The sequence below is a fragment of the Ascaphus truei genome, chromosome 5, assembly GCF_040206685.1.
Source record: "Ascaphus truei isolate aAscTru1 chromosome 5, aAscTru1.hap1, whole genome shotgun sequence".
Lineage (NCBI taxonomy): Eukaryota > Metazoa > Chordata > Amphibia > Anura > Ascaphidae > Ascaphus > Ascaphus truei.
In genome coordinates, this window is record NC_134487.1 from 224958276 (window position 1) to 224982895 (window position 24620).

General features: G+C 44.6%; 1 protein-coding gene across 1 annotated transcript in view; it reads left to right on the forward strand.

Annotated features, from left to right (window-relative positions):
• Positions 1-11289: 11289 nt before the first annotated feature.
• Positions 11290-24620, forward strand: part of SLC4A9 (solute carrier family 4 member 9) — a 461516-nt gene continuing 448185 nt past the window's right edge. Inside the window, exon 1 of the mRNA XM_075601696.1 lies at positions 11290-11672. Coding sequence (XP_075457811.1) covers positions 11377-11672 — 296 coding nt within the window. The 5' untranslated portion in view covers positions 11290-11376. The remainder of the gene's footprint in view (positions 11673-24620) is intronic.

The window sequence follows — 24620 nt, forward strand, 5'->3', positions numbered from 1 at the left end:
AATCTGTGCATTGAATTGTGCAATTTACTTACAGTACATATTAAAAACAGTTCCATTAGCTCTTTCACAAAACTATTTTGTTTTATAAACAACAAAGACTGTACAATCTTGACTTCTTGATTTCAGCCAGTCTAATCTAGTGCGGGCCAGCTATGCTTTGCTTACAGTTATACACACTCTGGGTCAAAAATCAATATTAGTTACAATACATGCATTGTGTCATTTTAAAACATAACATCTGGCTTTAAATCAATATACAAGTTACAATTGAAGTGAAAAAATCCAGCACACCATTTCCCTTATGTAGCCATGCTGCAAAATGGCTGCAGTCATCTCTCCTGCTGACAGTAAGGCCTGGTAAGTTATGGGCATGCCAGCAGTAATCATGGAGGTTTGCCCTCACACCCTGGTGAGGTGCCCTATGTATGGATGGGAGTGGTCACAGGCTCTGACTCCACGGTTGGTGATGTCATAGTTGTGTCAGCCCCAGAGGATAAATAAGGCACAGCACTGATCAAAAGTTAGGAGAGTAGAACGAGTAGTTAAAGGAGTTCAGAGTTGATATACGCTGCAGGATAATGGGACTGTGACCAGGGACCTGGCGCAGGATAGGTATCCCTACGGGGAGAGGGAATCCCTAATCAAGGAGGAATATACCTTTCAGATGGAAGCTGCTGGACAATCATGTGTGGCTAAATACACCCATTGTGGAAGGCAGCTAGCCACATCCAACAATAAAGATGTTCCTGTTGAAAGATACCCCGTGTGTAAGTGTGGAGTGATTACGCAGGGGGCTGCACCACAGAGGAGTTCCTCACCAGGACCATCCACGAGCTCAAGCTGGGATCCTGATGAGGTGGAGGCGCTGCACTGGATATAGGTAGGACTCAAGCACACTACCTCAGCTGCCTGTCTGGGTTGGCAATCCCCAACACAACATCATGCAGGAGACTCAGGAGTCCTGTTGCCAACAGGTGCACCACCAGACATCACACTGTAATTGGGGACTGGTTAGACCACAGGGGCCAATGTGAGATTGGGTGGGTCAGGCTAGTCCAGAAAACCCGTTACATTTGGAGGCGCTGCTGAGATAGACCTGTCAACAGGACAGCCTTTTGCAAGGTTACTTGTAAACAGGGAGAGTGTCTGCTGCCACTTTGTGCTGCGTTGGGATGGACCTAGGGGTAGTCAGGGGGCTGACGGAGTTGTCAGTTCGCAGGGACGACCTAGGGGCCTGAAAGGAGTTTAGGGGTTTGGAGCCGGGCTATAGCTGTCCTAGTCACCTTGAGGTAGTGCTAGTTGGTAGGATGCCTAAAGGGATAGCCTGTTAACGTGGTCAGGAATCCTGGAGAGGGTCTGCGCTAGGCTAACCAAGATAGGTAGACGCCCCAGTACTGCATGGAAGCCCCAGAGAACTCTAGCCATTCCAGATCACTTACAGTAGGAGCACAGACTGGGAGGAAGGAGACACAGCAGACACTGAGAGAGTGAGCCTAGCCTGAGGTAGTGCATACACGAGTCCAGCCTACATTAGGTACACATGGTGGTGCATCAGGGAAATCTTTATTGTGCCAGTATGGTGGCTGCCCCGCAGAGAGGAGCCCCATGTACAATACTATTAAGTACAGCGAGAAAATGGCGACCGCAAGAATGGAGGATCCGCACGGTGCGAATAGTCCAAATTGGCGACCGGAGGCTGATGGGGAGAGCACACCTGGCGTGCGCCCCACTGAAGAACAAGCTGTTATCGACATGTCTGTCACGAGCCTGCTATGGAGTGGAGTAAGAGCCGTGGCCGCCCCGTTTTGGTCCTGCCTAGGGCACCGAGGCGCTACGCTGGAGGACTGTGTTGAGGACATTGTTATACCCGGAGGAGAACACAGTGAGAGTGACTGTCAGTCGCCTTACAAACAGATGAACGCTACCTCATTCATTGATCAGACTGACAGAGTGACCCAAAATGGCGGCTTCCCTGGGAGACCGCGTGGGCCGATTGCAGACCATTCTGCAAATGTAAAAGTTACAAAGAATTGGCCAGAAGCGGCGCCAACAGGAGAGCCCCGCCCGCCTGGGGGGTATGGCGCGAAAGCTGCGGCCGCGCCTTCATGGACAGTAACTCACTCAGCCCCAGTGCTGAGTCAACCGATTAGTCTATGGGACCCTCCCCTAATATCAACCAGGGGAGTGGTTTCCAGCTATGCCCCGTGGGTATGAATCCCGCGGGCCCAGGAGCTGGTACGCTGACGGCACAATTACCAGAGGTAGTTCCGGCAGCTGAAATTGTGTGCAAAAAGGAAGGATACTTTGCACGCAAGGCAGCTGAAAGAAAACGGCTGGAATTGGCGGCAAAAGAGGAACCCCACCCTGTTGGGGATAAGGGCGCGAAAGCTGTGGCCGCGCCCTCTAGGACTGAAAGAGGTGCGGCCTCAATTAAAGGACATCCTATTCCCTTGTGGGACCCACCCATAATCGCTACTCTTGGGGGCGGATTCCAATTGTGTCAGATGAGGGCGGAGCTGAACCAAGAAGTGGCTGATCACCCAACCCCTGTTGGTCACTCACAAGGAACCAGCTTCCAGAATAGACCATTGTTGAAAGTGGCTCCCACCAGGACAATGGCCTGCTCCCCAGACGTGAACCGGATGGTATCTACTCAGCCCTACGCAGTACCAGGGGGGTACTAGTGATACGAGTAGGGGACGCGGAGACAGTGGTGGGCCTCTGCCTGCAATGCAGACTGGCCGGAGGCACCATGGGCACGGCGGCGCGCAGTGGGCACAGTGGCCACGGGCGATCCACGCCCACCCTGCGAACTGGTAAGGATAGTCCCTGTCCTTGCCAGGCTCCGGTGCCGCCGCTAGAAGAGGAGAGGCCGTGCCAGGCCAGGACGGCGCACGTGGGCGCAGGCGGACTTCCGGATATAATCTTGGAGGAAGAGATCCTGCATGGGGGTCCATCCCAAGATGGCGGCGTATCCGACTCCAGCGATGACGGCGTTTCCGGCGGAGGTGGCGGAACAAGCGGAAGTCGCGGACACGCATCTCAGCGATCGGGTGGTGGTTCCCGATCGACTAAAAAGACCCGGAGCAAGCGGCGGACAGAGAAGGGTGAGACGCAGCCGGCGATACCACTGTCCAGTGGTACGGGACAGTCTGAGGAAGGCGAGCGGGTCGGAACCCCACGGCTGCCAACCGCCTACCCCTACGCCCAACCCCACGCCCTAGATAATGCCCCTGTCCCAGTAACTTGTTCCCGGGGATCCTCGTCCAGTTTGGGGGTGTCGGAAGGGTCCTTGGGGGTTGGGGAGAACCGGACTGGGGAGAGACTGGGCAGCTTTGCTTCCGAGGGTGGTTCAAGGGGAGGAGGACAATTGGGACAGGTGTCAAAGTCCCGATGGGTGCCTGAAGAGGCGGATGTACCTTCTGAGGAGGCACCAAAACATGAAAGATGGTCCAGGCCCCGTTCCGCAGGGACCTCTGGGGTATGCTCCTGGGGGGGTACAGATGAGGGAGACTCTCTAGAGTCTGGGCCCGAGAAGCCTAGGGAGACCCGTTGGTGGGCGCCCTTGTTTGAGGGGTACGTGGGGTGGATGGACCGCACGCGGTTCTTGCTAGAGAAAGATGACATAGTGGACTACTGGTGGGCTAAAAGGGAGTTCACGCCCGCCGAGAGGAAAAAGGAGATGCAATTTAGGCAGGAATGAGATCGAACCCATGGGTACTGATATACTGTCAGACCCTGTACACCCAGATGAGCCCTTGTCCTGGGTATTACCAGGGAGAGCGGGGAACGGCAATCTAACAAGGAGTAGTCGGGCTGAAAGGGCAATCACCGCAAAATATAAGTACTCCCATGGATTGGAGTACCCGTACGTCCCTGAACCCCTCATGCAGGAGATTGAGGATAACAGGGACCAGTGGTTAAGGGAGACCATAGAAGAATATATGGTCAACAAGGGGGGTGCCATTACTGGTAGTAAGGCAGAAGAAAGGATTGAGCACCTGATAAGGGTATGGAGTATCGGGCGAAGTGTGTAGAAACATAAAGTAATGTATCGGCCTGAGAGGGGTCTGCCGCGCACTTACAGCGTGACTGTACTGGACATGGGGGTCGGGAGGTGAAGAAACCCGATCCCCGGCACTATTATTAGGAGGTACTGGGTAGCATTGCGCGAGTTCGTGGCTGCTGGTCAGGGCGTGCTTGGCGCGATGTGACTTGTTGTTTTATAAATCTGATGTTGTGCTAATAGTGTGTGTGTTCCATTTTACAGTGCTTCCTGAAGAAAGGTACTTCAAATTTAGGTCCCAGCCGGGGCCGGTGGGATTCACCAGGGGGAGAATGTAGCCATGCTGTAAAATGGCTGCAGTCATCTCTCCTGCTGACAGTAAGGCCTGGTAAGTTATGGGCATGCCAGCAGTAATCATGGAGGTTTGCCCTCACACCCTGGTGAGGTGACCTATGTATGGATGGGAGTGGTCACAGGCTCTGACTCCACGGTTGGTGATGTCATAGTTGTGTCAGCCCCAGAGGATACATAAGGCACAGCACTGATCAAAAGTTAGGAGAGTAGAACGAGTAGTTAAAGGAGTTCAGAGTTGATATACGCTGCAGGATAATGGGACTGTGACCAGGGACCTGGCGCAGGATAGGTATCCCTACGGGGAGAGGGAATCCCTAATCAAGGAGGAATATACCTTTCAGAGGGAAGCTGCTGGACAATCATGTGTGGCTAAATACACCCATTGTGGAAGGCAGCTAGCCACATCCAACAATAAAGATGTTCCTGTTGAAAGATACCCCCGTGTGTAAGTGTGGAGTGATTACGCAGGGGGCTGCACCACAGAGGAGTTCCTCACCAGGACCATCCATGAGCTCAAGCTGGGATCCTGATGAGGTGGAGGCGCTGCACTGGATATAGGTAGGACTCAAGCACACTACCTCAGCTGCCTGTCTGGGTTGGCAATCCCCAACACAACATCATGCGGGAGACTCAGGAGTCCTGTTGCCAACAGGTGCACCACTAGACATCACACTGTAATGGGGACTGGTTAGACCACAGGGGCCAATGTGAGATTGGGTGGGTCAGGCTAGTCCAGAAAACCCGTTACACTTACATTTGAATTCAGGTTGCTAACGGATATTGTTCATGTTGTGCTAATGTTTGGATATGTGGGTCAATATATATCCATTTTTCTAATTTCTTTACAGTATATTGGAAGTAAAAAAAGATTACAAGATTACAAACCTGCTACTTTCATAATGATCAAGTATCAGAATCTAAATACAACTTGGTTTAAATGACTGATCATTACTATTGAATTTAATGCCTCTATTTTCATTTTGGAATAATATTTTGGACTGCTCAGTTTTATTTTTATATATATATATATATATACAAAAAAATCTACTCGCCACCTAGTACCAAACGTGTGCTGCTTGGGCCAATATTTACTCGCCCGGGGGTTAAATCCACTCGCCCGGGGCAAATGTATAGGTTTGTCGAACACTGTATATATATATATATATATATATATATATATATATATATATATATAGTATTACTGAACTGGTTTTATACAGGCATACCCCGCATTAACGTACGCAATGGGACCGGAGGATGTATGTAAAGCGAAAATGTACTTAAAGTGAAGCACTACCTTTTTTCCACTTATTGATGCATGTACTGTACTGCAATCGTCATATACGTGCATAACTGATGTAAATAACACATTTGTAACAGGCTCTATAGTCTCTCTGCTTGCGTACAGCTTCGGTACAGGTAGGGAGCCGGTATTGCTGTTCAGGACGTACTGACAGGCACATGCGTGAACTGCTGTTTGCCTATTGGGCGACATGTACTTACTCGCGAGTGTACTTAAAGTGAGTGTCCTTAAAGCGGGGTATGCCTTTAATTACTTTTTATGCTTCATGTTGAAAAATTATCATTATGCACTGTCCCAAATTGCAACAACCCTAGGTGATGTTAGTATTTTGTTTGTTTGAAAACACTGTCATGCTTTAAAATGACTGTAGAAGCGGTGATACAACATAACTCGAAAAACAGGAATTTCAGCGTAAAATCTGGTGGCTTTGATGTGATAAGCATAACTAAAATATTTTGCTGTGACAAGACAAGTTGTGGTTATTGGTAAAGTACTAATGACAAACTCATGGAAATTACATATTTACCTATTATAACAAATACAGGATGATCTCTCATTTTTTTGTTGTAGAATTAATCTCAGTTAACCAATTGTTTTCTCTGTGTATTTCCAAGAAAGGGGCTAGTAATACGAATCACTGTGTTGTTTCAGCTCAAAGGGGCTAAGTACAGTAGGTGTAAAGTGCAATGCCACCAAATACTCTGTGCAGATATGAAAAAAAAGATGTAAAAAATAAAAACAAATATGTACATTCCTTTTAATCCATGCTAATATATACAAGTAGATTTCTGCCTGAAGTGGAGCATGCATGATAAGTCGAACATTTAGAACCAGTCCTGAATCCCACTCAAAATAAGGATTTTGACATGTTAACAGTGCACAAAGCTTGCAATGTTTTTGTACCTGAATTAATAATTGTATATAGTATGTATCTATGATAAATACAATCTGCTATTTACTTGTTCATATACCCTGTAAATGGTTTAATGCAATATGTGCTTCCTATTTAAAAAATGTTGTTTTAATTATCTGAATCATTTGGGGCCATGGTGCTCCGACTTCTGGGAATCACTGGGACAAAAAGGGGAGCAGGACGGTTAATATAAAGGTTAAGTCCTGTCCTGCTGTCCCTTTAATCAAGGTCACTTACTGTGACCCAAGGATTATTGTGAGGCACTAGAATTGCTTATAAATGCATTTTCCAAAACCATGTGAAATTGTAAATCTTTACTGTACTTTGAAAGTAGTGGTTCTGTTTTGTTATGGTTTAACACATGTGGAATCCGGGGAAGGTTCTGACCAAAAGAGCCATTTTGGGGACCACCAAATATGTGCCATCTTACCTGCCCTCGTGGAACGCTGAGCCAGATTATCTTGACTGGCAATGGCGGCTGTAGGCGCTGCTCTGATTGGTCAGTCTATATCTCCCGCTCAACCTGATGTCACAATCAGCAAATGGCCAGAACTGTAACCATGCCTTTCCTCTTCTCTGATTGGTCCATTTTTTCTTCCCGCCACACTGTGATTGGTCAAACGCTGTTTCTCCAAAAATTTGAAGCGGAGGGGGGAAAACGACAAATGTGAGTCCGTTCCAGGCAATTAAATATTGCTTGTGGGTAGTACCTGTGAATGAAGATTACCTGGAAATGCGAGCTTGTGGTAATCTGAAGATTGTGTAGCCGTGGAGACCTCATTTGTGGGAAGACGACTTAGGTAAATGGGCTTATATTACGCCCAGCACCTAGTAAGCTAGGAGACCCCAATTAACCCCGTAGGTGCAGAATCTGGCTATTTTATGTAGCACATATAAAAATTATGTTTTGGCTATTTTATGTGTTGTATATTGTTTTGTCTGTTTTAACTGTTTATTTAACCCCGTACTTTGCTTTGTGCTTTGATCCATGTGTAAGTCATCTGGTCTTCTTTGACAGACCCCCACCTCCAGAAATATAGGCTGTTTTCAATATTTTTGTCCAGTGGACACAATATGGCGCTGGGGGCAGATTGAGAGATTATGCCATTTTCTATTAGTGACCTTTGACCATCTTTGTAGTTTTTCTGCTGCAAAGCACAAAAAATGCACATATCTGTACAGTTCAGGGGATCACAGGTACAGTATGCTGTGCGAACCCTTCAATTTTGCATATAATAAAAGGGGGGGGGGAACCAGTTAGGGGGGATTGCTGCTTTAAAAAAACGGACATTGATGTCTAAATCAATTTGAGACATTTTGAAAATTTCAATTTGTTAATTCAACGGGATTCTAAATATGAGGTTATCGTCTGTCTTGTTTGCTCCACCATAATGTCCCTTGCCTGTCGTGAATATTAGGCAGATGAAATGTATAGATACAAGAAAGTGTTAAAAATGGCGCTCCTCCTTAGAGCAATTGTGAATAGTGGCAATATGTCCTCAGTGGAAATACAAATACGACACAAATGTGATATTTTACAAGGTGAATTATTTCAAAAACGTGCATATACTGTGCAGAGATATTTCGGTATAAATGTAGCGCACTTTCCCCCACCCCCTGGGAGATGTGTAGCTACGGTGTGTGTGGTGCAATACCTGATGGCTCACAGGAGGCCCGAGCCTCCGCTGCTGGGAGCCTAGATTGATGCTCGGTAGCGCCTCCACCTGTACGGGATTGTATATTTAGAATAACCCCGTTACAGGACACATAATAAAGAATACACACTTGGTCAGGCAGAACAAGTTTACTATATGAAGCTAATATATGGTTACAGCTACTCGCACGGCCGTACCTCCCAATACTCCGCTTCCCAAAGTACCTAGGGGCCCTTGGTCACCCAAACAACCCGATGTCCACAAGGTCAGTCCCCCAACCCAATGTATGGTACAGCGCTACCCACTTATGTGTAAGGGTGAGTTGGTGCACTTGTTGGGTACCTGCCGGGTGTGTCCACACCCGGGCGTGCTAATTTGGTTATTGATGAGGGGATCCACGGATCCATTGCTGTAACCCGCAAAGCCTCCGCCTCTACGTTGGGTGGGTCCCCCAGGGATGGTGCCACCATATGCAATATCTTTTTGCTGCAGGTGTCTGGTCCCAGATCACCTGAGGTCAGGATGCAGGCACATCCTGGCTGTGTCCCTCAATTTAATACTACAGGGGCAGTGTCCCTATCTATGGGCCTGTCCCTACAGCAACCACAAGCTGAGGGGAGTCAGGGCCTAGCTGGGGCCTAATGGGGGTTTTCTGGCCTAGTGCATATACTAGATGTCACAGACACCTGCACGTACCTCTGTCCTTGTCCCAGCTCCGACTGACTAGCGGGGCCAGATGGCAAAATGTATCAATATCTGGTGCAGGGGAAAGCTACAGCCCTATTGGCTGTGTGGCATCACATGGCTAGCAGCCTCAGTGTCTGCTGGGTGTTGTCCCTTGCGCAGCCTATTCTAACTAATGGCCACTTCCCACGCCTGTACTGCGCATGCGCGATCGCAATCAACATGGCGGCGCCCTGCAAGGGGAGCTGCCGGAGCCTCCGGCGATCCACTCGCCGCTCCACAAACCCCACAGTGCCTCCCGCACCTCGCCTGGGTGCACGCACGCAACTGCAGGTAAGGGGGTCCAGGGGGAACTCTGCTATATAAAAAATGTGATACCTTTGCAATATAAGTGCACAGTGACTTTGTGCACAACAAACTGAATTAACACAAACTCAGTGGATACTGAATGCTGCTCAAACCCTTACAAGAATTGTTTTACCAATTATTTCCTATTCTTTCAGATACATGTTTTTAGTAGTAGTAGTAAGCTTCCTGCATTCTCACAGCCAGGTGTGTCAAACACACTGGCCCACAGGAGAGAAACAGGCTGCTGGAGGGGCCCACTCATTGCAAGACTACTACTACTACAGGCACATGCCACAGTTTTAGAGTTGCTTTATAGATTGGAAAGTATGTGAGTGCCATTTTTACCAACATATAAAAACATATTCTGTTCAATTTCTTGTACTCTCTGGTTACCACCAGTTGGGCTTCTCTGACTTGGATGATGAAAGAATAACAAGAGTACGAGGAGGGATTAGGCAGAGAAAAGGGAAATACAATCCACGCTAAACTGCATGTTGCAATATTTACAAAACGGCAGGATAAACTTTCAAAAAGATGGAAAAACTTATACAGTACTTAGAAGCGTGTACCTGTCTCCAGGCACCCAATTTGCGATCCTAGTCTAATCTCAAGATATTTCATCAATGACCACTGTCTCTAACTATCTTATTAGCAATGCTCTATCGATGTACAAATATTCCAGTTTTGGCTAATTTTCATGAGTTTTACAGCAACATCCTGTGTTGCACTGTATAAAAAATATTTGCGATGTCTAATTGGATAACATCTATTGCATTGCCTTATACTATCAAATTCCTACCTACATTTTCACACATTGTTAAGAACATTATTTTACAGTAAGAAACGCCTTATAAATGTATTCTAATTGCTACTTAGAAATTAATTCTCCAAATATATAATTTTATTTTCTGCAATTGATGATGTGCTATGATTTGCAATTCTCCGGTTGGGATGTGCTATGATTTGCAATTCTCCGGTTGGGATCTCACTCCCTTTATAAGTAAAGTAATTATATGGGGTTTATGATATTGGTGCTTGTAATATATGCAATGATTGATGATTAGGTATAATAATTTACTTATACTTATGTAGCAGGGTTTCCCCTGGCCCCCCTCACCTGCGCGGAGTAGCGGGGACCCCCACGGTATGTCAGCCAGTTGCAGGGGCGATCGCATCTCCGGGGGTCCCGGCGACATCAATGACAGGGCGCTGCCATCTTGCGCGTTCGCACATGCGCAGTGTAGTCCCAGTAGTTGCGGCGGCCATGTTGCGGTTGGCATGAGGTTTGCGCATGCGCAGCAAGTATTTAGAATTGTGGCGGCCATTACTCTTAGCGCAGGGACTCTCCAAGGTCGCGCCTGCGGAGTAAAGAGTAGCGGCGGCCTTACGAGATCACGCATGCTCATTACAGATCGCGCACGCGGCCCCAATACTAAAGAAGTTCCAAGTGGACTACAACTCCCAGCAGCCTTTGGGACTGCCCTTTCACCCAGATCACATGCTGCATTCAAGCCACGAGGGTTTGCAGATTCCCCTGGCTGACTGGATATAGTAATCAGGCAGAGGTCATGCTAGTTAGTTGGAGCTGGGATGGGGGAGGTAGTGGGTGTAGGGAGTCAGTGGCTCCTACACTAGGCCAGGTTACCCCCTAGGCCCAACTCACCGTTAGATTGTGTTGCTGTAGGGAAGGCCCTCTGCCGTTATGGACTTTGCCTTTTAGCAGTTAGCTTAGTTCAGGGACACAGCTGCAGTGCTGCGTGCTCTGACAAAAAAAACTTAAAGCATCCATTTAGCATAAATGTATTTATTTTGTACATACTGCTTTCTAATGTTTTGTTAAAGTCTTCTTGTGAGTTATTGTATAAACACAGCCGTACCGCTTATAACTTGCTCCGGTTAGCGTAAACACGTATGTTTTAGAGTTTGTTACATTTTAATGTGTGTTTTGGGTTTACCTTAATGTCTGTATATGTTTGGATTACGGTTGAGTCTTCACTTTTAGAGTCAGACTATTTAGAATCTAATTTCAGACTATATAAGCCAAAATTAGTTTCTTTACTTCAGACCTTATTTTTACCTTCACCAGTGACTGATTGCACCTTGCATTTACAAAATGAAATTTGAAGAAAATCAAGGATTTCTAACTTATCAAGAAACAGAATCTGCAGCATTTGATCATGGGAACTGTGGCAGGTCAGAGGGGCTGAGAAGTAGAAATTCTATCATTATTTCTCAAGCAGCAAGTCGGAGTATCTTTAGCTCTAGGATCTCTCCAGCAGCAGAAAGAGTTGGATTTATGCTAGGAGAGCAAGACGAGGAAGAGACAGAAGAAACTCATCCTTTGTTGTTTACTCAGTTAAATGAACTTTTCACTGTGCATAATGAGGCAGAATGGAGGGAAACTGCAAGGTATGTTTCTGACTCATTATATAAAGATATAAATACATTATTCTGAGTTTTTATGATATATAATGGGGAGGGACTGTAAAGTTGACCCATTTTTTTTCTTGCGCAGAACATTGGGAGATGTAAAGCTTATTGTTTATAAAGCAACTTTGGAGTCAATGGGGGTTATGCACAAAGCAGTGATAAGTGTTTTTAAGTGAGATAAATTCCTTTATTTCTCAATATTGAGTGCAGCTCGATTCACAAAGCAGTGATAACACTGCAGTATCGCGCTTAAAAGGCTTTTCATCATCAAAACACAGTCATTGCTAAAAAAATTGCGCCATAAATTGAGCCAAAAAGCACTTATCTCACTTAAAAACACTTATCACTGCTTTGTGCATAACCCCCTATGTATCAATGAAGAGAAAAGTGTGTTTCTCCGTTTGTAGAGTAAAGCTGCAGCATTTGTAAGAACAGTTTCTAACATATGATGCAGACTTTAAGACTTATGCCCACTTCAGATATTGAGGAAGGCAAAAAGAATGGTGCAGAGAGATGCAGACTGGGATACATCTCATTATAATTCAGAGAGTGCAGAGAAGAGCCACCAAATTAATAAAGGGGATGGACAATCTAACTTATGAGGAGAGGCTAGCTCTCATCTAGTTAGATGCCTCTTTTCTAATGTAAATACATCTAAGAGGGGATATGATTACTATATACAAATATATTCGGGGACAGTACAAGGAACTTTCAAATGAACTATTCATCCCAAGGGCAGTACAAATGACTCGGAGGCATCCCTTTAGGTTGGAGGAAAGGAGATTTCACCAGCAACAATGGAAAGGGTTCTTTACAGTAAGGGCAGTTAAAATGTGGAATTCATTACCCATGGAGACTGTGATGGCAGATACAATAGATTTGTTCAAAAAAAGGTTGGGCATCTTTTTAGAAAGGAAAGGTATACAGGGATATACCAAATAAGTAAACATGAGAGGAATGTTGATCCAGGGATTAATTAGATTGCCAATTCTTGTAGTCAGGAGGGAATTTATTTTTCCCCCTATGAGATATCATTGGATGATATAACATGAGGTTTTTTGTTTGCCTTCCTCTGGATCAATAAGTAGGTATAGATATAGGATAAAGTATCTGTTGTCTAAGTTTAGCATAGGTTGAACTTGATGGACGTACGTCTTTTTTCAACCTCATCTACTATGTAACTAAGTAACTATGTAATCCGTGAACCATATAACTCCTCCCCAATTCCTCCTACCGACACTCCTCAAGGTGCAAGCTATGGAAAACAGGACACAATTGGAGCAAAATACATTATCCATTGATGCAGGATGAAAATGCCCCATTTTTTCTCCCAAACGGCCTTGATACAGTACATAGACTCTTTTGTCTTTTAGATATATAGGCATATTAAGGACCCTTTATACTGTAAATATTGTAAAAAATGAAATTGGGAAGGTATTTGTTTCTTAGAATAGCAAGCCGTTCATATTCAATTTGTACCTCAATTATTTATCTCTCCCAGTTCTTATATCTTAGTGATCCTCTGTATACTCCTTGCTATTTCTATATGTATTTCTCTATACAACTTTCTTTTTTTCCCTCAGTTGATCTTTCCTTTATGGTAAAGAGTTTTAATAGATTTCCAAACTACAATTAGATTATTTAAATAAAGAGGGCTTTACTCCCAACCATGTTCTCATATGGATAATCAATGTTGCTTACTTTGTGGCAGCATTATTTCCCCTTTATCTCTGTGAAAGAGTTCTCCAATAGTTATAATAATAACAACAACAACAACTTTATTTCATATAGCATTTTTCTCCCAATGGTACTCAAAGTGCTTCACAATTACAGTATACAGTAGTGTGCGGTACATAGCACATTGGAATTTTTAGAGACACAGCCCCTGCCCTGATGATCTTACAATCTATGTTTTTGGTGCCTGAAGCACAGGGAGATAAAGTGACTTGCCAAAGTCACAAGGAGCTGACACGGGAAATGAACCAGGTTCCCCTGCTTCAAACTCAGTGTCTTTACTCACCGCTCCTTCTCCCTACAGTTCTGCAATTGTATGGAATGATTTTGTTATATTATGTCCTGTGCCTAATTTATATATTTAATATGCTGACTGTTTTATATGTGGTCCTGTGTTTTTCTTTTAAGGTTATGTTCTTTTTTTATCTGTAAATATGTAAAGCTGCTTTTGTAATGTGTTATACCTTGGGAGAATGCACAATGGCTGATCAATTGAAACTTTGTTGTGAGAAACATTCAGGAACGTCCTCTGGCCATATATCTAAATGTAATTTCATAAAACAGATAACATGTACTGTATGAAGATGAATAGCTCTATACAACGTAAAAACCGGAATTCTTAAAATGACTTATTTTGTTGTCAAAATGGTCATATAATGAATTAAATATAGCATATTTAAATTCATTGAGGTACATAGGTAGAAAGTTCCCTAATAATTTCCAAATAACACAGTGCAATGCCACAAGAATGAGGAAAAAAGGGAAAACAGTAAAATATATACCGGTAGTGTAGTAGTTCTAAATACAATTTGGAAATATTGTAACAAGTGAAAATACACTCACATGGAGTGTCTATAGAAAAAGTACCTGTAAGTGGTTCCCAACCAAAGTTCTCAAGTCCCACCAACAGTTCAGGTTTTAAGGATATCCCTGCTTTAGAACAGGTGGCTGAATCAAAATGTCTGAACCACTGATTAAAAACTTGTTCTTTGCCAGCGATATCTTTACAAGAACAGGAAAGGGGAGGGACACTCCCACTTGTGATGCTAACCAGGAGCAGACAATTATTTTGTGCGTAATACATCAATAAATATCTTCATTGCATTGAGACAGTTCATGAGACCTAGGAATCCAAATAGTCCACCAATAAACACACTCCCATGGAAATAACCACTAGCCTGATAGGTAAATCTTGTGTGGTAGTCTGGGTGCTGTGTGGGACTGATCACATGAATGAAGTAATAAATTACTCACTGCTGACCTTGAGGATATCCTGGTCCTGTCAAGCGTGCTCCTACCGAGAGGTATATGTAGAAATAGCAGGAAAAACGGCGGTGCATCTGCTGCTGCTGAAGAACAATTGGAACCAACAAAACTGCAAACTGCAAAGAACTAGGTGCAAAAATGTATTAGTGGCATAATAAAAACAGCCAGAAGGACACTCTAACGCGTTTCACGTGGTATCCCACGCTTTATAAAAATGCATTAGCCAAATTAGCAATTAGCCATGTTTTTGGCGTGTTAAACTGGCTGTATGCTGTAAGGGGCGAATCCCTGGCGAATGAATTAGCCACCACCATTTGATGAAATGGTGTGTAACCGGTGGCGGGACGGCTGCCTGGCGAGAAACTGCCGAGAAGCCGTCCCCTGCCGAGTTGTGTTTGCAGCAGAGAGAGATCCGCTGCTCTCTCGGCGCAAACATCAGCACAATAAAAATTATTTTTAAAACAACTTTTATTCATAGTGTACATGTGCAGGGGGTCTCCGGAGCTGAACCGCATTGGTTTCAGGTCGGGGGATCCCCTGCTTCCCGAGATACAGGCCCCTTTATGAGGTGCCGGTATCCCTCTGCATTTAAAGGTCCCGATCACGTGACCGCGGAATGTAAATAAAGCAGAGGGATACCGGCACCCCATAAAGGGGTCTGTATCTCGGAAAGCAGGGGGTCCCCGGACCTAAAACAAAAGCGCTTCAGCTCCGGAGACCCTCAGCACATCTACACTATGAGTAAAACACACATATCAATAAAGACTCGTTCCTTACCTTACAGGGTATCTGCTACGGTAGTGAAGCAGCATGAATATTATTTAATAACACTGTACTGTGAGCAGGGGGTCCCCCGAGCTGAACCGCATCACTTTGTGGACCAGGGACCCCCTGCTTCCCGAGTTGCAGGCCCCGGTATGTGTGATCGGATGGGCAGTGTCGCCGCCATGTTTATAACGTCCCATACGCTACGTGCCCGCAACAAACATGGCGTCCACACTGTAACCGATGCCCCAAACCGGGGCCTGTAACTCGGGAAGCAGGGGGTCTCTGAGCCACAAATAAATGCGGTTCAGCTCAGGGAGCCCCCTGCTCCCGCACAATATTATTAAAATACATTAATGCTGCTTCATTACCATAGCGGATAACCGCTAAGGTAATGAAGGGGTTAACGCATAATAGCATGTTTATTGGGGACAAATGCCCCCAATAAACATAGCAGCAATACACAACATACAATACAGTAATGGGCAACATTACTATTATCCACAAATGGATAATAGTGCAGTTGTCCATTTAAAATACATACACAACAATAAAGACATTGAACACATATAGCACTCACCCATGTGCGGCTGCCACGATGAAGGCCATCCTCATCTTCATCCTGCCCATGCCCCATCCGCTTCTGCAAAACAGACACAAGAATAAAAACATCCAATGTAATGTCCCCTAACCCCTTAATCACCATACCGGTTATGAACCGCTACAGTCATTAAGGGGTTAACCCACCATCACCCACATACCCTCCCCCACTAACCCCCCCAACCCTGAGGCCTAACTACCCTCACCCACTACCCACAGGGGAGTCCTACCAAATACCCTTGGGGCCAATACCCCCTCCCCCAGCACATACAGTACAATAATGTGCCAAATAACTATTATCCACATAGGGATAATACATTATTTGGCCATTATTAAACACATTAAATACCGTAATAAAATAAAGAAAATTCTACTAACCTCATCAATAAGAAGGCTCCGTCGCCAGCATCATCCTTGGGGTCCGTTGCCAAAATAATAAATAGCCAATACATCTCAATTACATTAACATACCAATGAACCCCTTAATCACCTTATCGGGTACTAACCTCAAAGGTAATTAAGGGGTGAAGCCATCCTGCAATGGCAACACCACTTATGCATAACATCCTCAATGAATTAAAAAGCAATTTCCTACACAAATCTCATGTAATCATTCAATCTGAAGCCTCAAATGCCACTTAAAACATTGCATTTACAGTGTATACATGTAGCATAACATGTAAACTACATGTACACGCTGCAAATCAATGTTAACAATATAGTAATCCAACTCAAATAGCCTGACATCACAAGAAGTATATTATGTAAGCAAATAAAGTCACCATCAATGAATTAACACACATGAATTACATCCCTAAACAATTAAAATACCATCCATACAAATTACACAATTAACTATAGCTATCATAACAGAGAACAAGTTCAAAACATACAAAAAAGGACACCAACAATTATAATATACTAAAGCAAGCCTCTCCATAACCTACAGTACAGCATAGAAGCCCAAAACTTACATCTCTCTAATAATAAAATACATTTAACACACATCTATGCATAGCAGCATAGCCACAATCATTTACAATACAGAAAATCAAGCTTTAACAACACTATCATTTCTTACCCTGTATGTATATAGCTCTCTAGACATACATACATACAGTGGCAAGAAATGATATGCATAAAAAAAAATGAACACATGAAAAAGCAAAAAAAAAACACATTTACATTAAATACATTTCTTTATTTAACTTACCATTACTTGCCCCCACCGACTCCCGTTGATCAGCTTACTCACGAACCAATCCACGAACAGGAACCCATAAAATAAAAAACCATAAAATAATGAACATTAAAATAATAAAACACGACAATCCAGGGGTCTTCTAGTTGTAATCCATCTTCATCTGTATTCTTCTACCTTCTTCCGGGGTCTTCTTCCCGTCTGCGGCCACGCCCTGGTCTTCTTTCTTCAGAGGAGGTCCTTCCTCCTCGGCGTCTGACTTCAAAATGAGACGACATAGGCTTTTAAAGGCCTATGACGTCACATTTTCGTCATATGGTTCCCACGGCCCTGATTGGGCTGTGAAAACCATGTGTTTTGGCCGATGTAAAAAAAAATGATGACGTCACTTAAAGGCAAAGAAAGCACAGCCAATCAGAATGGCTTTGCTTCAATTGCCTTTAAGATGACGTAATGAAAAGACACATGGCCGGAGTCACATGGTACGGCAGCCAATCAGAGCATGGGAAGTCTATCCCTACTCTGATTGGTTCAAGTACCATGTGACAGGCTTTCAATGACGTCATATCCGTTCTTCCCCAAGCCTCTGTCACATGGTCTACTAGAGCCAATCAGAGTAGGGTTTGGTTGAATCTCGCCACTTTCTCGCCCGTTACTGAATACGGATAGGCTTTTAGGCGGGAAAGTGGTGAGAATAGCCTTTCCGCTGCTTACTGCATGAGGCCCTAGGGGCGACAAGATGAAAAAGAAACAATGTATTATGTGCCAACAATTTTAAGGCTATTGAAAAGATTGGTGTTGCACTCTCAATAGAATAAATATAAAACTGCTTATCATCAGAGTTGGAGGGAGGAACATCAGGAGGCGATTCTGCAGTAGATGAGTACATTCAGCACTACACCGGTGCTTGCTCCATCTGTCACTGGTCTGATGTTAAATCCGGTCCTGCGCATTAACCTCCCGTTCTGACCGTCCACAGTCCTCCAACATCCTATGCATTTCACAGTTGACCACTGCTTCCTCAGGGGTTATGTCTGAGAGTACAAACAGACTTTATATAGCCCTAAACTAACACGATTCCTCCTGGGTGTTCCCCCTTCCATTTCAGATTATAAGCAGTTTTATATTTAGTAAAACAAAAAACAAAATATAGACAGCACTCACAAAAGCAAACGTGGAAATAAATTGGTGCAGCGTGGAACAAGGAGGAACCCTATTTCCTCTACAACAATAGATACAAAAACAATGTTCCCAGCACTCATAAAAGACAAATAAAAATAGGTATAAGCCAAAAATCTTTAATGAAAAACAGAACAAATACCCCCAAGGGGTATGAGATGTAACAAAATACATAGGGGAAAAAGGGAGAAATGGAAAAGGTGGGAAGGAAAAACCTGGGGTTTTCCTTCTCATCTTTTCCCTTTCTCCCCTTTTCTCCCTTTTCCCTACATATTTTTTTACATCTCATACCCTTTGAGGTTATGTGTTCTCTTTTTCATTCAATATTTTTGGCTTATACCTATTTTCATTTGTCTTTTATGAGTGCTGGGAACATTGTTTTTTGTATCGCAGTTTTATATTTATTCTATTGTTAGTGTTACTAAGCGTCTTAATATCCCTAAAATTGTTTGGACATGCTACACTACAGTTTGTGTCTTTTTCATCTTCTTGTCTCCCCTGGTCTCTGTTATGAAAGAATGACATATTCAGGAGACTACAGGAAACATAGATTTGCAGCCATCAGGATTAATTTCCATATTGCCTATTCTATAGGCACTCCACGTGAATGCATTTTCACTTATTTCACTATTTCAAAATTGTATTTAGAATTACTACACTATATATTTTTCTATTTTCCCTTATTTTTGTGGAGTTAGGCTGCGCTTATTGTGTCGGCGATAGCGACGTAACATTGTGTCAAAACAAATGCATTGCCACCACTGCGTGCGCTTATAATAAGCGCGACACAAGGAAGCGACAGCTTGGTCGCGATCGCTGGAAGTCATCTCAATTTGATTTTTCCAGCGACCGCAGCCTGACATCACCGTCGCCGTCACGATAAACGTAGCCTTATGCTGGATTCTTTTGGAAGTTTCAACGGTTGGACTTTGGTATGGTTATTATCTTCAGCAGCCTTATCCTAACAGATAAAATGGACCTTATAGGGCTAAATTAGATAATATTGTGTATTATATATATATATATATATATATATATATATATATATATATATACATACACACAGTGGTCGACAAATAACCAAAAAATCTACTCGCCCAACAAAAAAATCTACTCGCCACCTAGTACCAAACGTGTGATGCCTGGGCCAATAGGAGCTCGCCACGATGTTAAATCCACTCGCCCGGGGCGTGCAAATGTATAGGTTTGTCGAACACTGTATATATATGTATATATATGTAGGGAGTAACAAAGTGAATATATATATATTCACTTTGTTACTCCCTTTCAGCACATATGATTTCCTAGCGCTTATTTTACACCTCTTTGTTCAACATTTATTGAATCCCCTGTAAGATAACTGTTGTAAACAATGTGCAAAGTCTGAAACTCATCTTTTCACTTGACGCCTGTCACCCACTAAGTTAGATGCCTCTGTACCCTAAAGCATAAACTCTGATCAGGCAAAATAGAAATTACTGTGCCTTTACTATACATTGTCCATGGACAGTACCAGACATATTAGAGAAGAACATCTCCATAACAAATTGTATTAGATCTGGCCCTTTTTGCTGTAGTTTAGCAATACAGGGACTCTGATCAATGACACTTGCAGGGCCGGCAACAGAAATCATGGGGCCCAGGACAAATGAAAGGCGCAGGACCCTCCAACCCACAGAGCACCCACCATTTTTTAGCGTGTCACATTTACTTAATTGTTTTTTTGTTAGTGTAATATGGAAAAAAACATTACAATGCAATCTGTTTATTTTAATATTTTCAACAAAAGACAAAGATACCCAATGCTACATTCAATGTGACAAAAGGCCCAGGGGGGATTCAGTATGGGCCTGGACGGGGGAGGGAGGGGTGTTGGATGATCACCTTTGTTAGGGCCCGGACGGGAAGGTAGGGCAGGGGCCTGATGCCTTGGGCATTGCACGTGGGGGGGGCCCGCAGCCTGTACCCGTGTTTGCCAGTAGTAGGGCCCAGAGGGGGAGTGTGAGTTGGATGATCTACTTTGTTAGGCACGTGGGGGGCCTGCAGCCTGCTGTACCGGGTGGCAGCAGTGAAGGAACCTGCTCCAGATGGCCCGCAGTGGACAGGGTAGAATGCTGGGAAGGTAGGACACAGGGGGGGGGGGGGCATTTGGTTGCCTGCTCGGTTAGGTACCGTTTGTTGGGGGGGGGGTTGTTGGCTATGGAAGGGCCCTTGGTATGGCACAGCCGGTAGGCTCAGTTAGGGCTGCTGGGGGAAACTCAGTCAGTGACACAACACACAACAGTACACACTGTACACACACAACAGTACAGGGTAATACAGATACAAAATTACAGTACAAATAAGCAGTGCTTGACAAACCAACCAAAAATCTACTTGCCGAACCAAAAAACTACTCGCCACCTAGCTCCCGCCCTTTAAAAAAGAAATTGAATAAATTCCTAGTAAGAACTAATAATAAGATTAGTCTTTTACATAACAGTTTATTGTATTACATTTATACTTTACTACAATTAGTCCTTGTTACATAGTTACGTGTGTGTGTGTGTGTGTGTGTGTGTGTGTGTGTGTGTGTGTGTGTGTGTGTGTGTGTGTGTGTGTGTGTGTGTGTGTGTGTGTGTGTGTGTGTAAAAATGTTGGATGACCTCACTAATCGGAAAAAAAAGGCAGATGTTAATGTCACGGGAGACCAGGCAATCTACACCTTTTATACCAGGATCATTTAACTGAACAAAATGCGTAATTAAATAAATTGTAATTTATTCACTTAAAATAGGCAAACACACAATGATACACAGAATACAGGAAAAAGACACACTTACTTGGGGCTGGAATAACAACCTAACTTTCCTAGGTGCAGGGAATCCTTACAAAAACAGGACAGACAATATCCAGGCAGCTCCTTGTTGCTGGAACTTAGACTCTGGCAAACTTTGAAACCCAGAGAGACTTAGAAATCTCCTTAGAGAGATTTAGGAAACTTAGAGAACTGCCAAATCAGAGCTGCGTCAGGGTTTTTAAAACCTCTCAATCCCATCCACATAATTCTGTCTTCCTATTAGGAGCATGAGAAATGTCCCTAGCAACCAATCTGAGACAACTAAATGGGGTTTCTTAAACACCCGAGTGTTCCCAAAGGCAGGTGAAATATTCCTCTCTGCCCCTGCTTCCCCCTATGCCCCCACGGTGAGAGACTCCTAGCCATCTGAGTAGCAACAGTGACATACAAAGAGCGTTCCTTGATCTTAAGGATGTGGGTGCTTCATTTAGCCATCCTACCCAAATGCTCTTCACACTTCTAGCCGCAGCTGGGCCTTTCAAGCAGACAGAGTGGCACCAGCTTGGTAGCCATCTGGCTCACTCAGACCCCCGGTTCTGAAAAGTCCCAGCTTTACAATGCACAAGCATATGTTTTACACACACAGGTTAATAAAATATACACTTAAGATAAGTTTAAAGTCTTTCTGGTTATGGGGAATTGTGGCAGGACAGGTCAGGGAACAGTCCACACGTGTAGTTTCAGGATAAATGAAAACGTTCAGTGGCTTTATTTCTCCACAGCAACATAACATGCGGGTACACTGTCCCTTTAAGCAAATAAATCCTGCTCCACGTTGGGAGAAAACTGACTAACACAGCAGTCCTAGCTAGCAGGCTGGCTGGCTAAACCATACCCAAACCGTAAGAGTCTTTTTAAGCAGTCATGCAAACAAATGAAACAAATCTTACTTTGGCTGCAGTAAGTAGTGTGCTGTATCCTTCTGGCTAGCAGCACATATATCCATGTGCTCTCATCTGAGACAGGCAGCTACTGCTGGTAACAAGATCCTTATCTACCTTCCTGGCTCTCAGGTGTCAGCTTACTTCCTGACCACCTAACTTCCACCTGAGTTAACCCTTATGAGTGCTGGATGAAGCACTCAGACATATGTTTCCCAGGCATAATTGATAGGGGTTGACTTCACCCTGTCACATACCTCCCCTGTTTGTGTGTGGCTAGTGTCGCACACGGCTGAAGCCCGACCCTCCACTCCTTCTCTTGACAAAAAATCAGCATTTCCATGGTCCTGTCCAGGTCTATACTGAATATCAAAAGAGAAGGGTTGGAGGGCCATATACCACCTGGTCAACCTTGGATTTGTGTCCTTCATGGTGTTTAACCACTTCAAGGGCGCATGGTCAGTGACCAGGGTGAAGTGTACTCCGGCGACATAATGTCTCAAGGCCTCAATTGCCCATTTTACAGCAAGGCACTCCTTCTCAATAACAGAATACCTCACTTCCCTTGGGAACAGCTTCCGGCTGATGAACAGTATGGGGTGTTCAACACCATCAAATTGCTGAGACAGCACTGCTCCCAGTCCTACCTCTGAGGCATCCGTCTGGATGATGAAGGGCTCTTTAAAATCTGGGCTCCGAAGAGCGGGGCCCTCTGACAGGCACTTTTTTAGCATGTCAAAGGCATCTTGGCACTCCCAAGACCATTTAACTTGGGTCGGGGCACTCTTTTGTGTCAGATCTGTTAGGGGTGCAGATATTTCTGAAAAATTGGGAATAAACCGCCGGTAATACCCTGCTAACCCCAAAAGGGAGCGGACCTTTGTCTTTGTCTGTGGGGTGGGGACTTCCTTTATGGCGGCCACCTTGCTAGCTAGTGGCCTTACTATCCCTCCCCCAATGGCATAGCCCAAGTACTTTGTAGTGGATTTACCCAGGGCACATTTTTTTGGATTTGCAGTGAGCCCTGCTTCTCTTAAGGACGTTAGGACTGCCCTTAACCTTTTTATATGAGACTGCCAGTGTCTGCTATAGATGACAATGTCATCCAAGTAGGCCGCGGCATATGCCCTATGGGGTCGTAGTACCTTGTCCATTAACCTTTGGATCGTGGCTGGAGCCCCATGTAACCCAAATGGCATAGTGACGAATTGGTATAACCCGAGAGGGGTGGCGAAGGCAGTTTTGCATTTGGATTCTTCCGCTAGAGGTATCTGCCAATATCCTTTCGTGAGATCTACAGTAGGGTGGAGATATACTCTGCTTTACCAAGCGAGTCAAGCAATTCATCCACCCTAGGCATTGGATATGCATCAAATCTGGATACAGCATTTACCTTTCGCAGATCCACGCAAAACCTCACCTTCCTATCTGGTTTAGGGACCAACACAATAGGGCTACACCATTCGCTGTGGGACTCCTCGATCACGCCCAATTTCAACATGTCTATTATCTCCCTCTCTACCAGGTCTTTTCGGCCCTCTGGCAATCTATAGGGACGGGACAGTACTTTTACGCCAGGTTCTGTCTCAATCCTATGGGACACTAAATTAGTCTGCCCTGGCAGCTCCGAAAAAACATCTGGGAACTGGTCACATAATTCTAGTAGGTCTGACCTTTGTTCCGTTGTTAACTGCCCTCCCATGGGAACCTGATGGTCATTGTACGTACTACCCTTTGGAAGCTGCGGACCCAAATCCGTCTCTCCTTCCCGAGGGTGGATGAACAGCGATCTCATCGTTTTCCAGGGTTTCAGGAGGTTCACGTGGTAGATTTGTTTACCCTTCCTGGACCCTGGTTGAGAGATCTCATAGTTCACCTCCCCGGTGCGGCGGAGAACTTGGAAAGGACCCTGCCACTTCGCAAGGAGTTTACTCTCTGATGTCGGTAGTAGTAGCATCACTTGGTCCCCAGGTTGGAAGACCCTCAAGCGAGCATTTTGGTTATACTGCCTTTCTTGACGTTCTTGAGCAGATTTGAGGTTTTCCTTAGCAAACCGACCTATCATGTCTAGGCGATTTCTAAGGTCTATGACATACTGAAGGGTATTCTTGGAGGGGGATGGCTCCTCCTCCCAGGATTCCTTCAGTAGGTCGAGAATACCCCGAGGTTGGCGTCCATATAGGAGCTCAAACGGGGAGAAGCCTGTAGATGATTGGGGAACTTCTCGTACCGCAAACAACAGGAAAGGGAGAAGTTCATCCCAAGCTCGCTTTTCAGTGTCCACAAACTTCCTAAGCATGGTTTTTAAAGTACGGTTAAACCTCTCTACCAATCCATCAGTCTGAGGATGGTAGACTAAGGTCCGGACGGATTTTACCTCCATGCTGCCTCTCTCCCCCTCCCCCTCATGCTGCCTCTCTCCCCCTCCCCCCATGCTGACTCTCTCCTCCCGCCCCATGCTG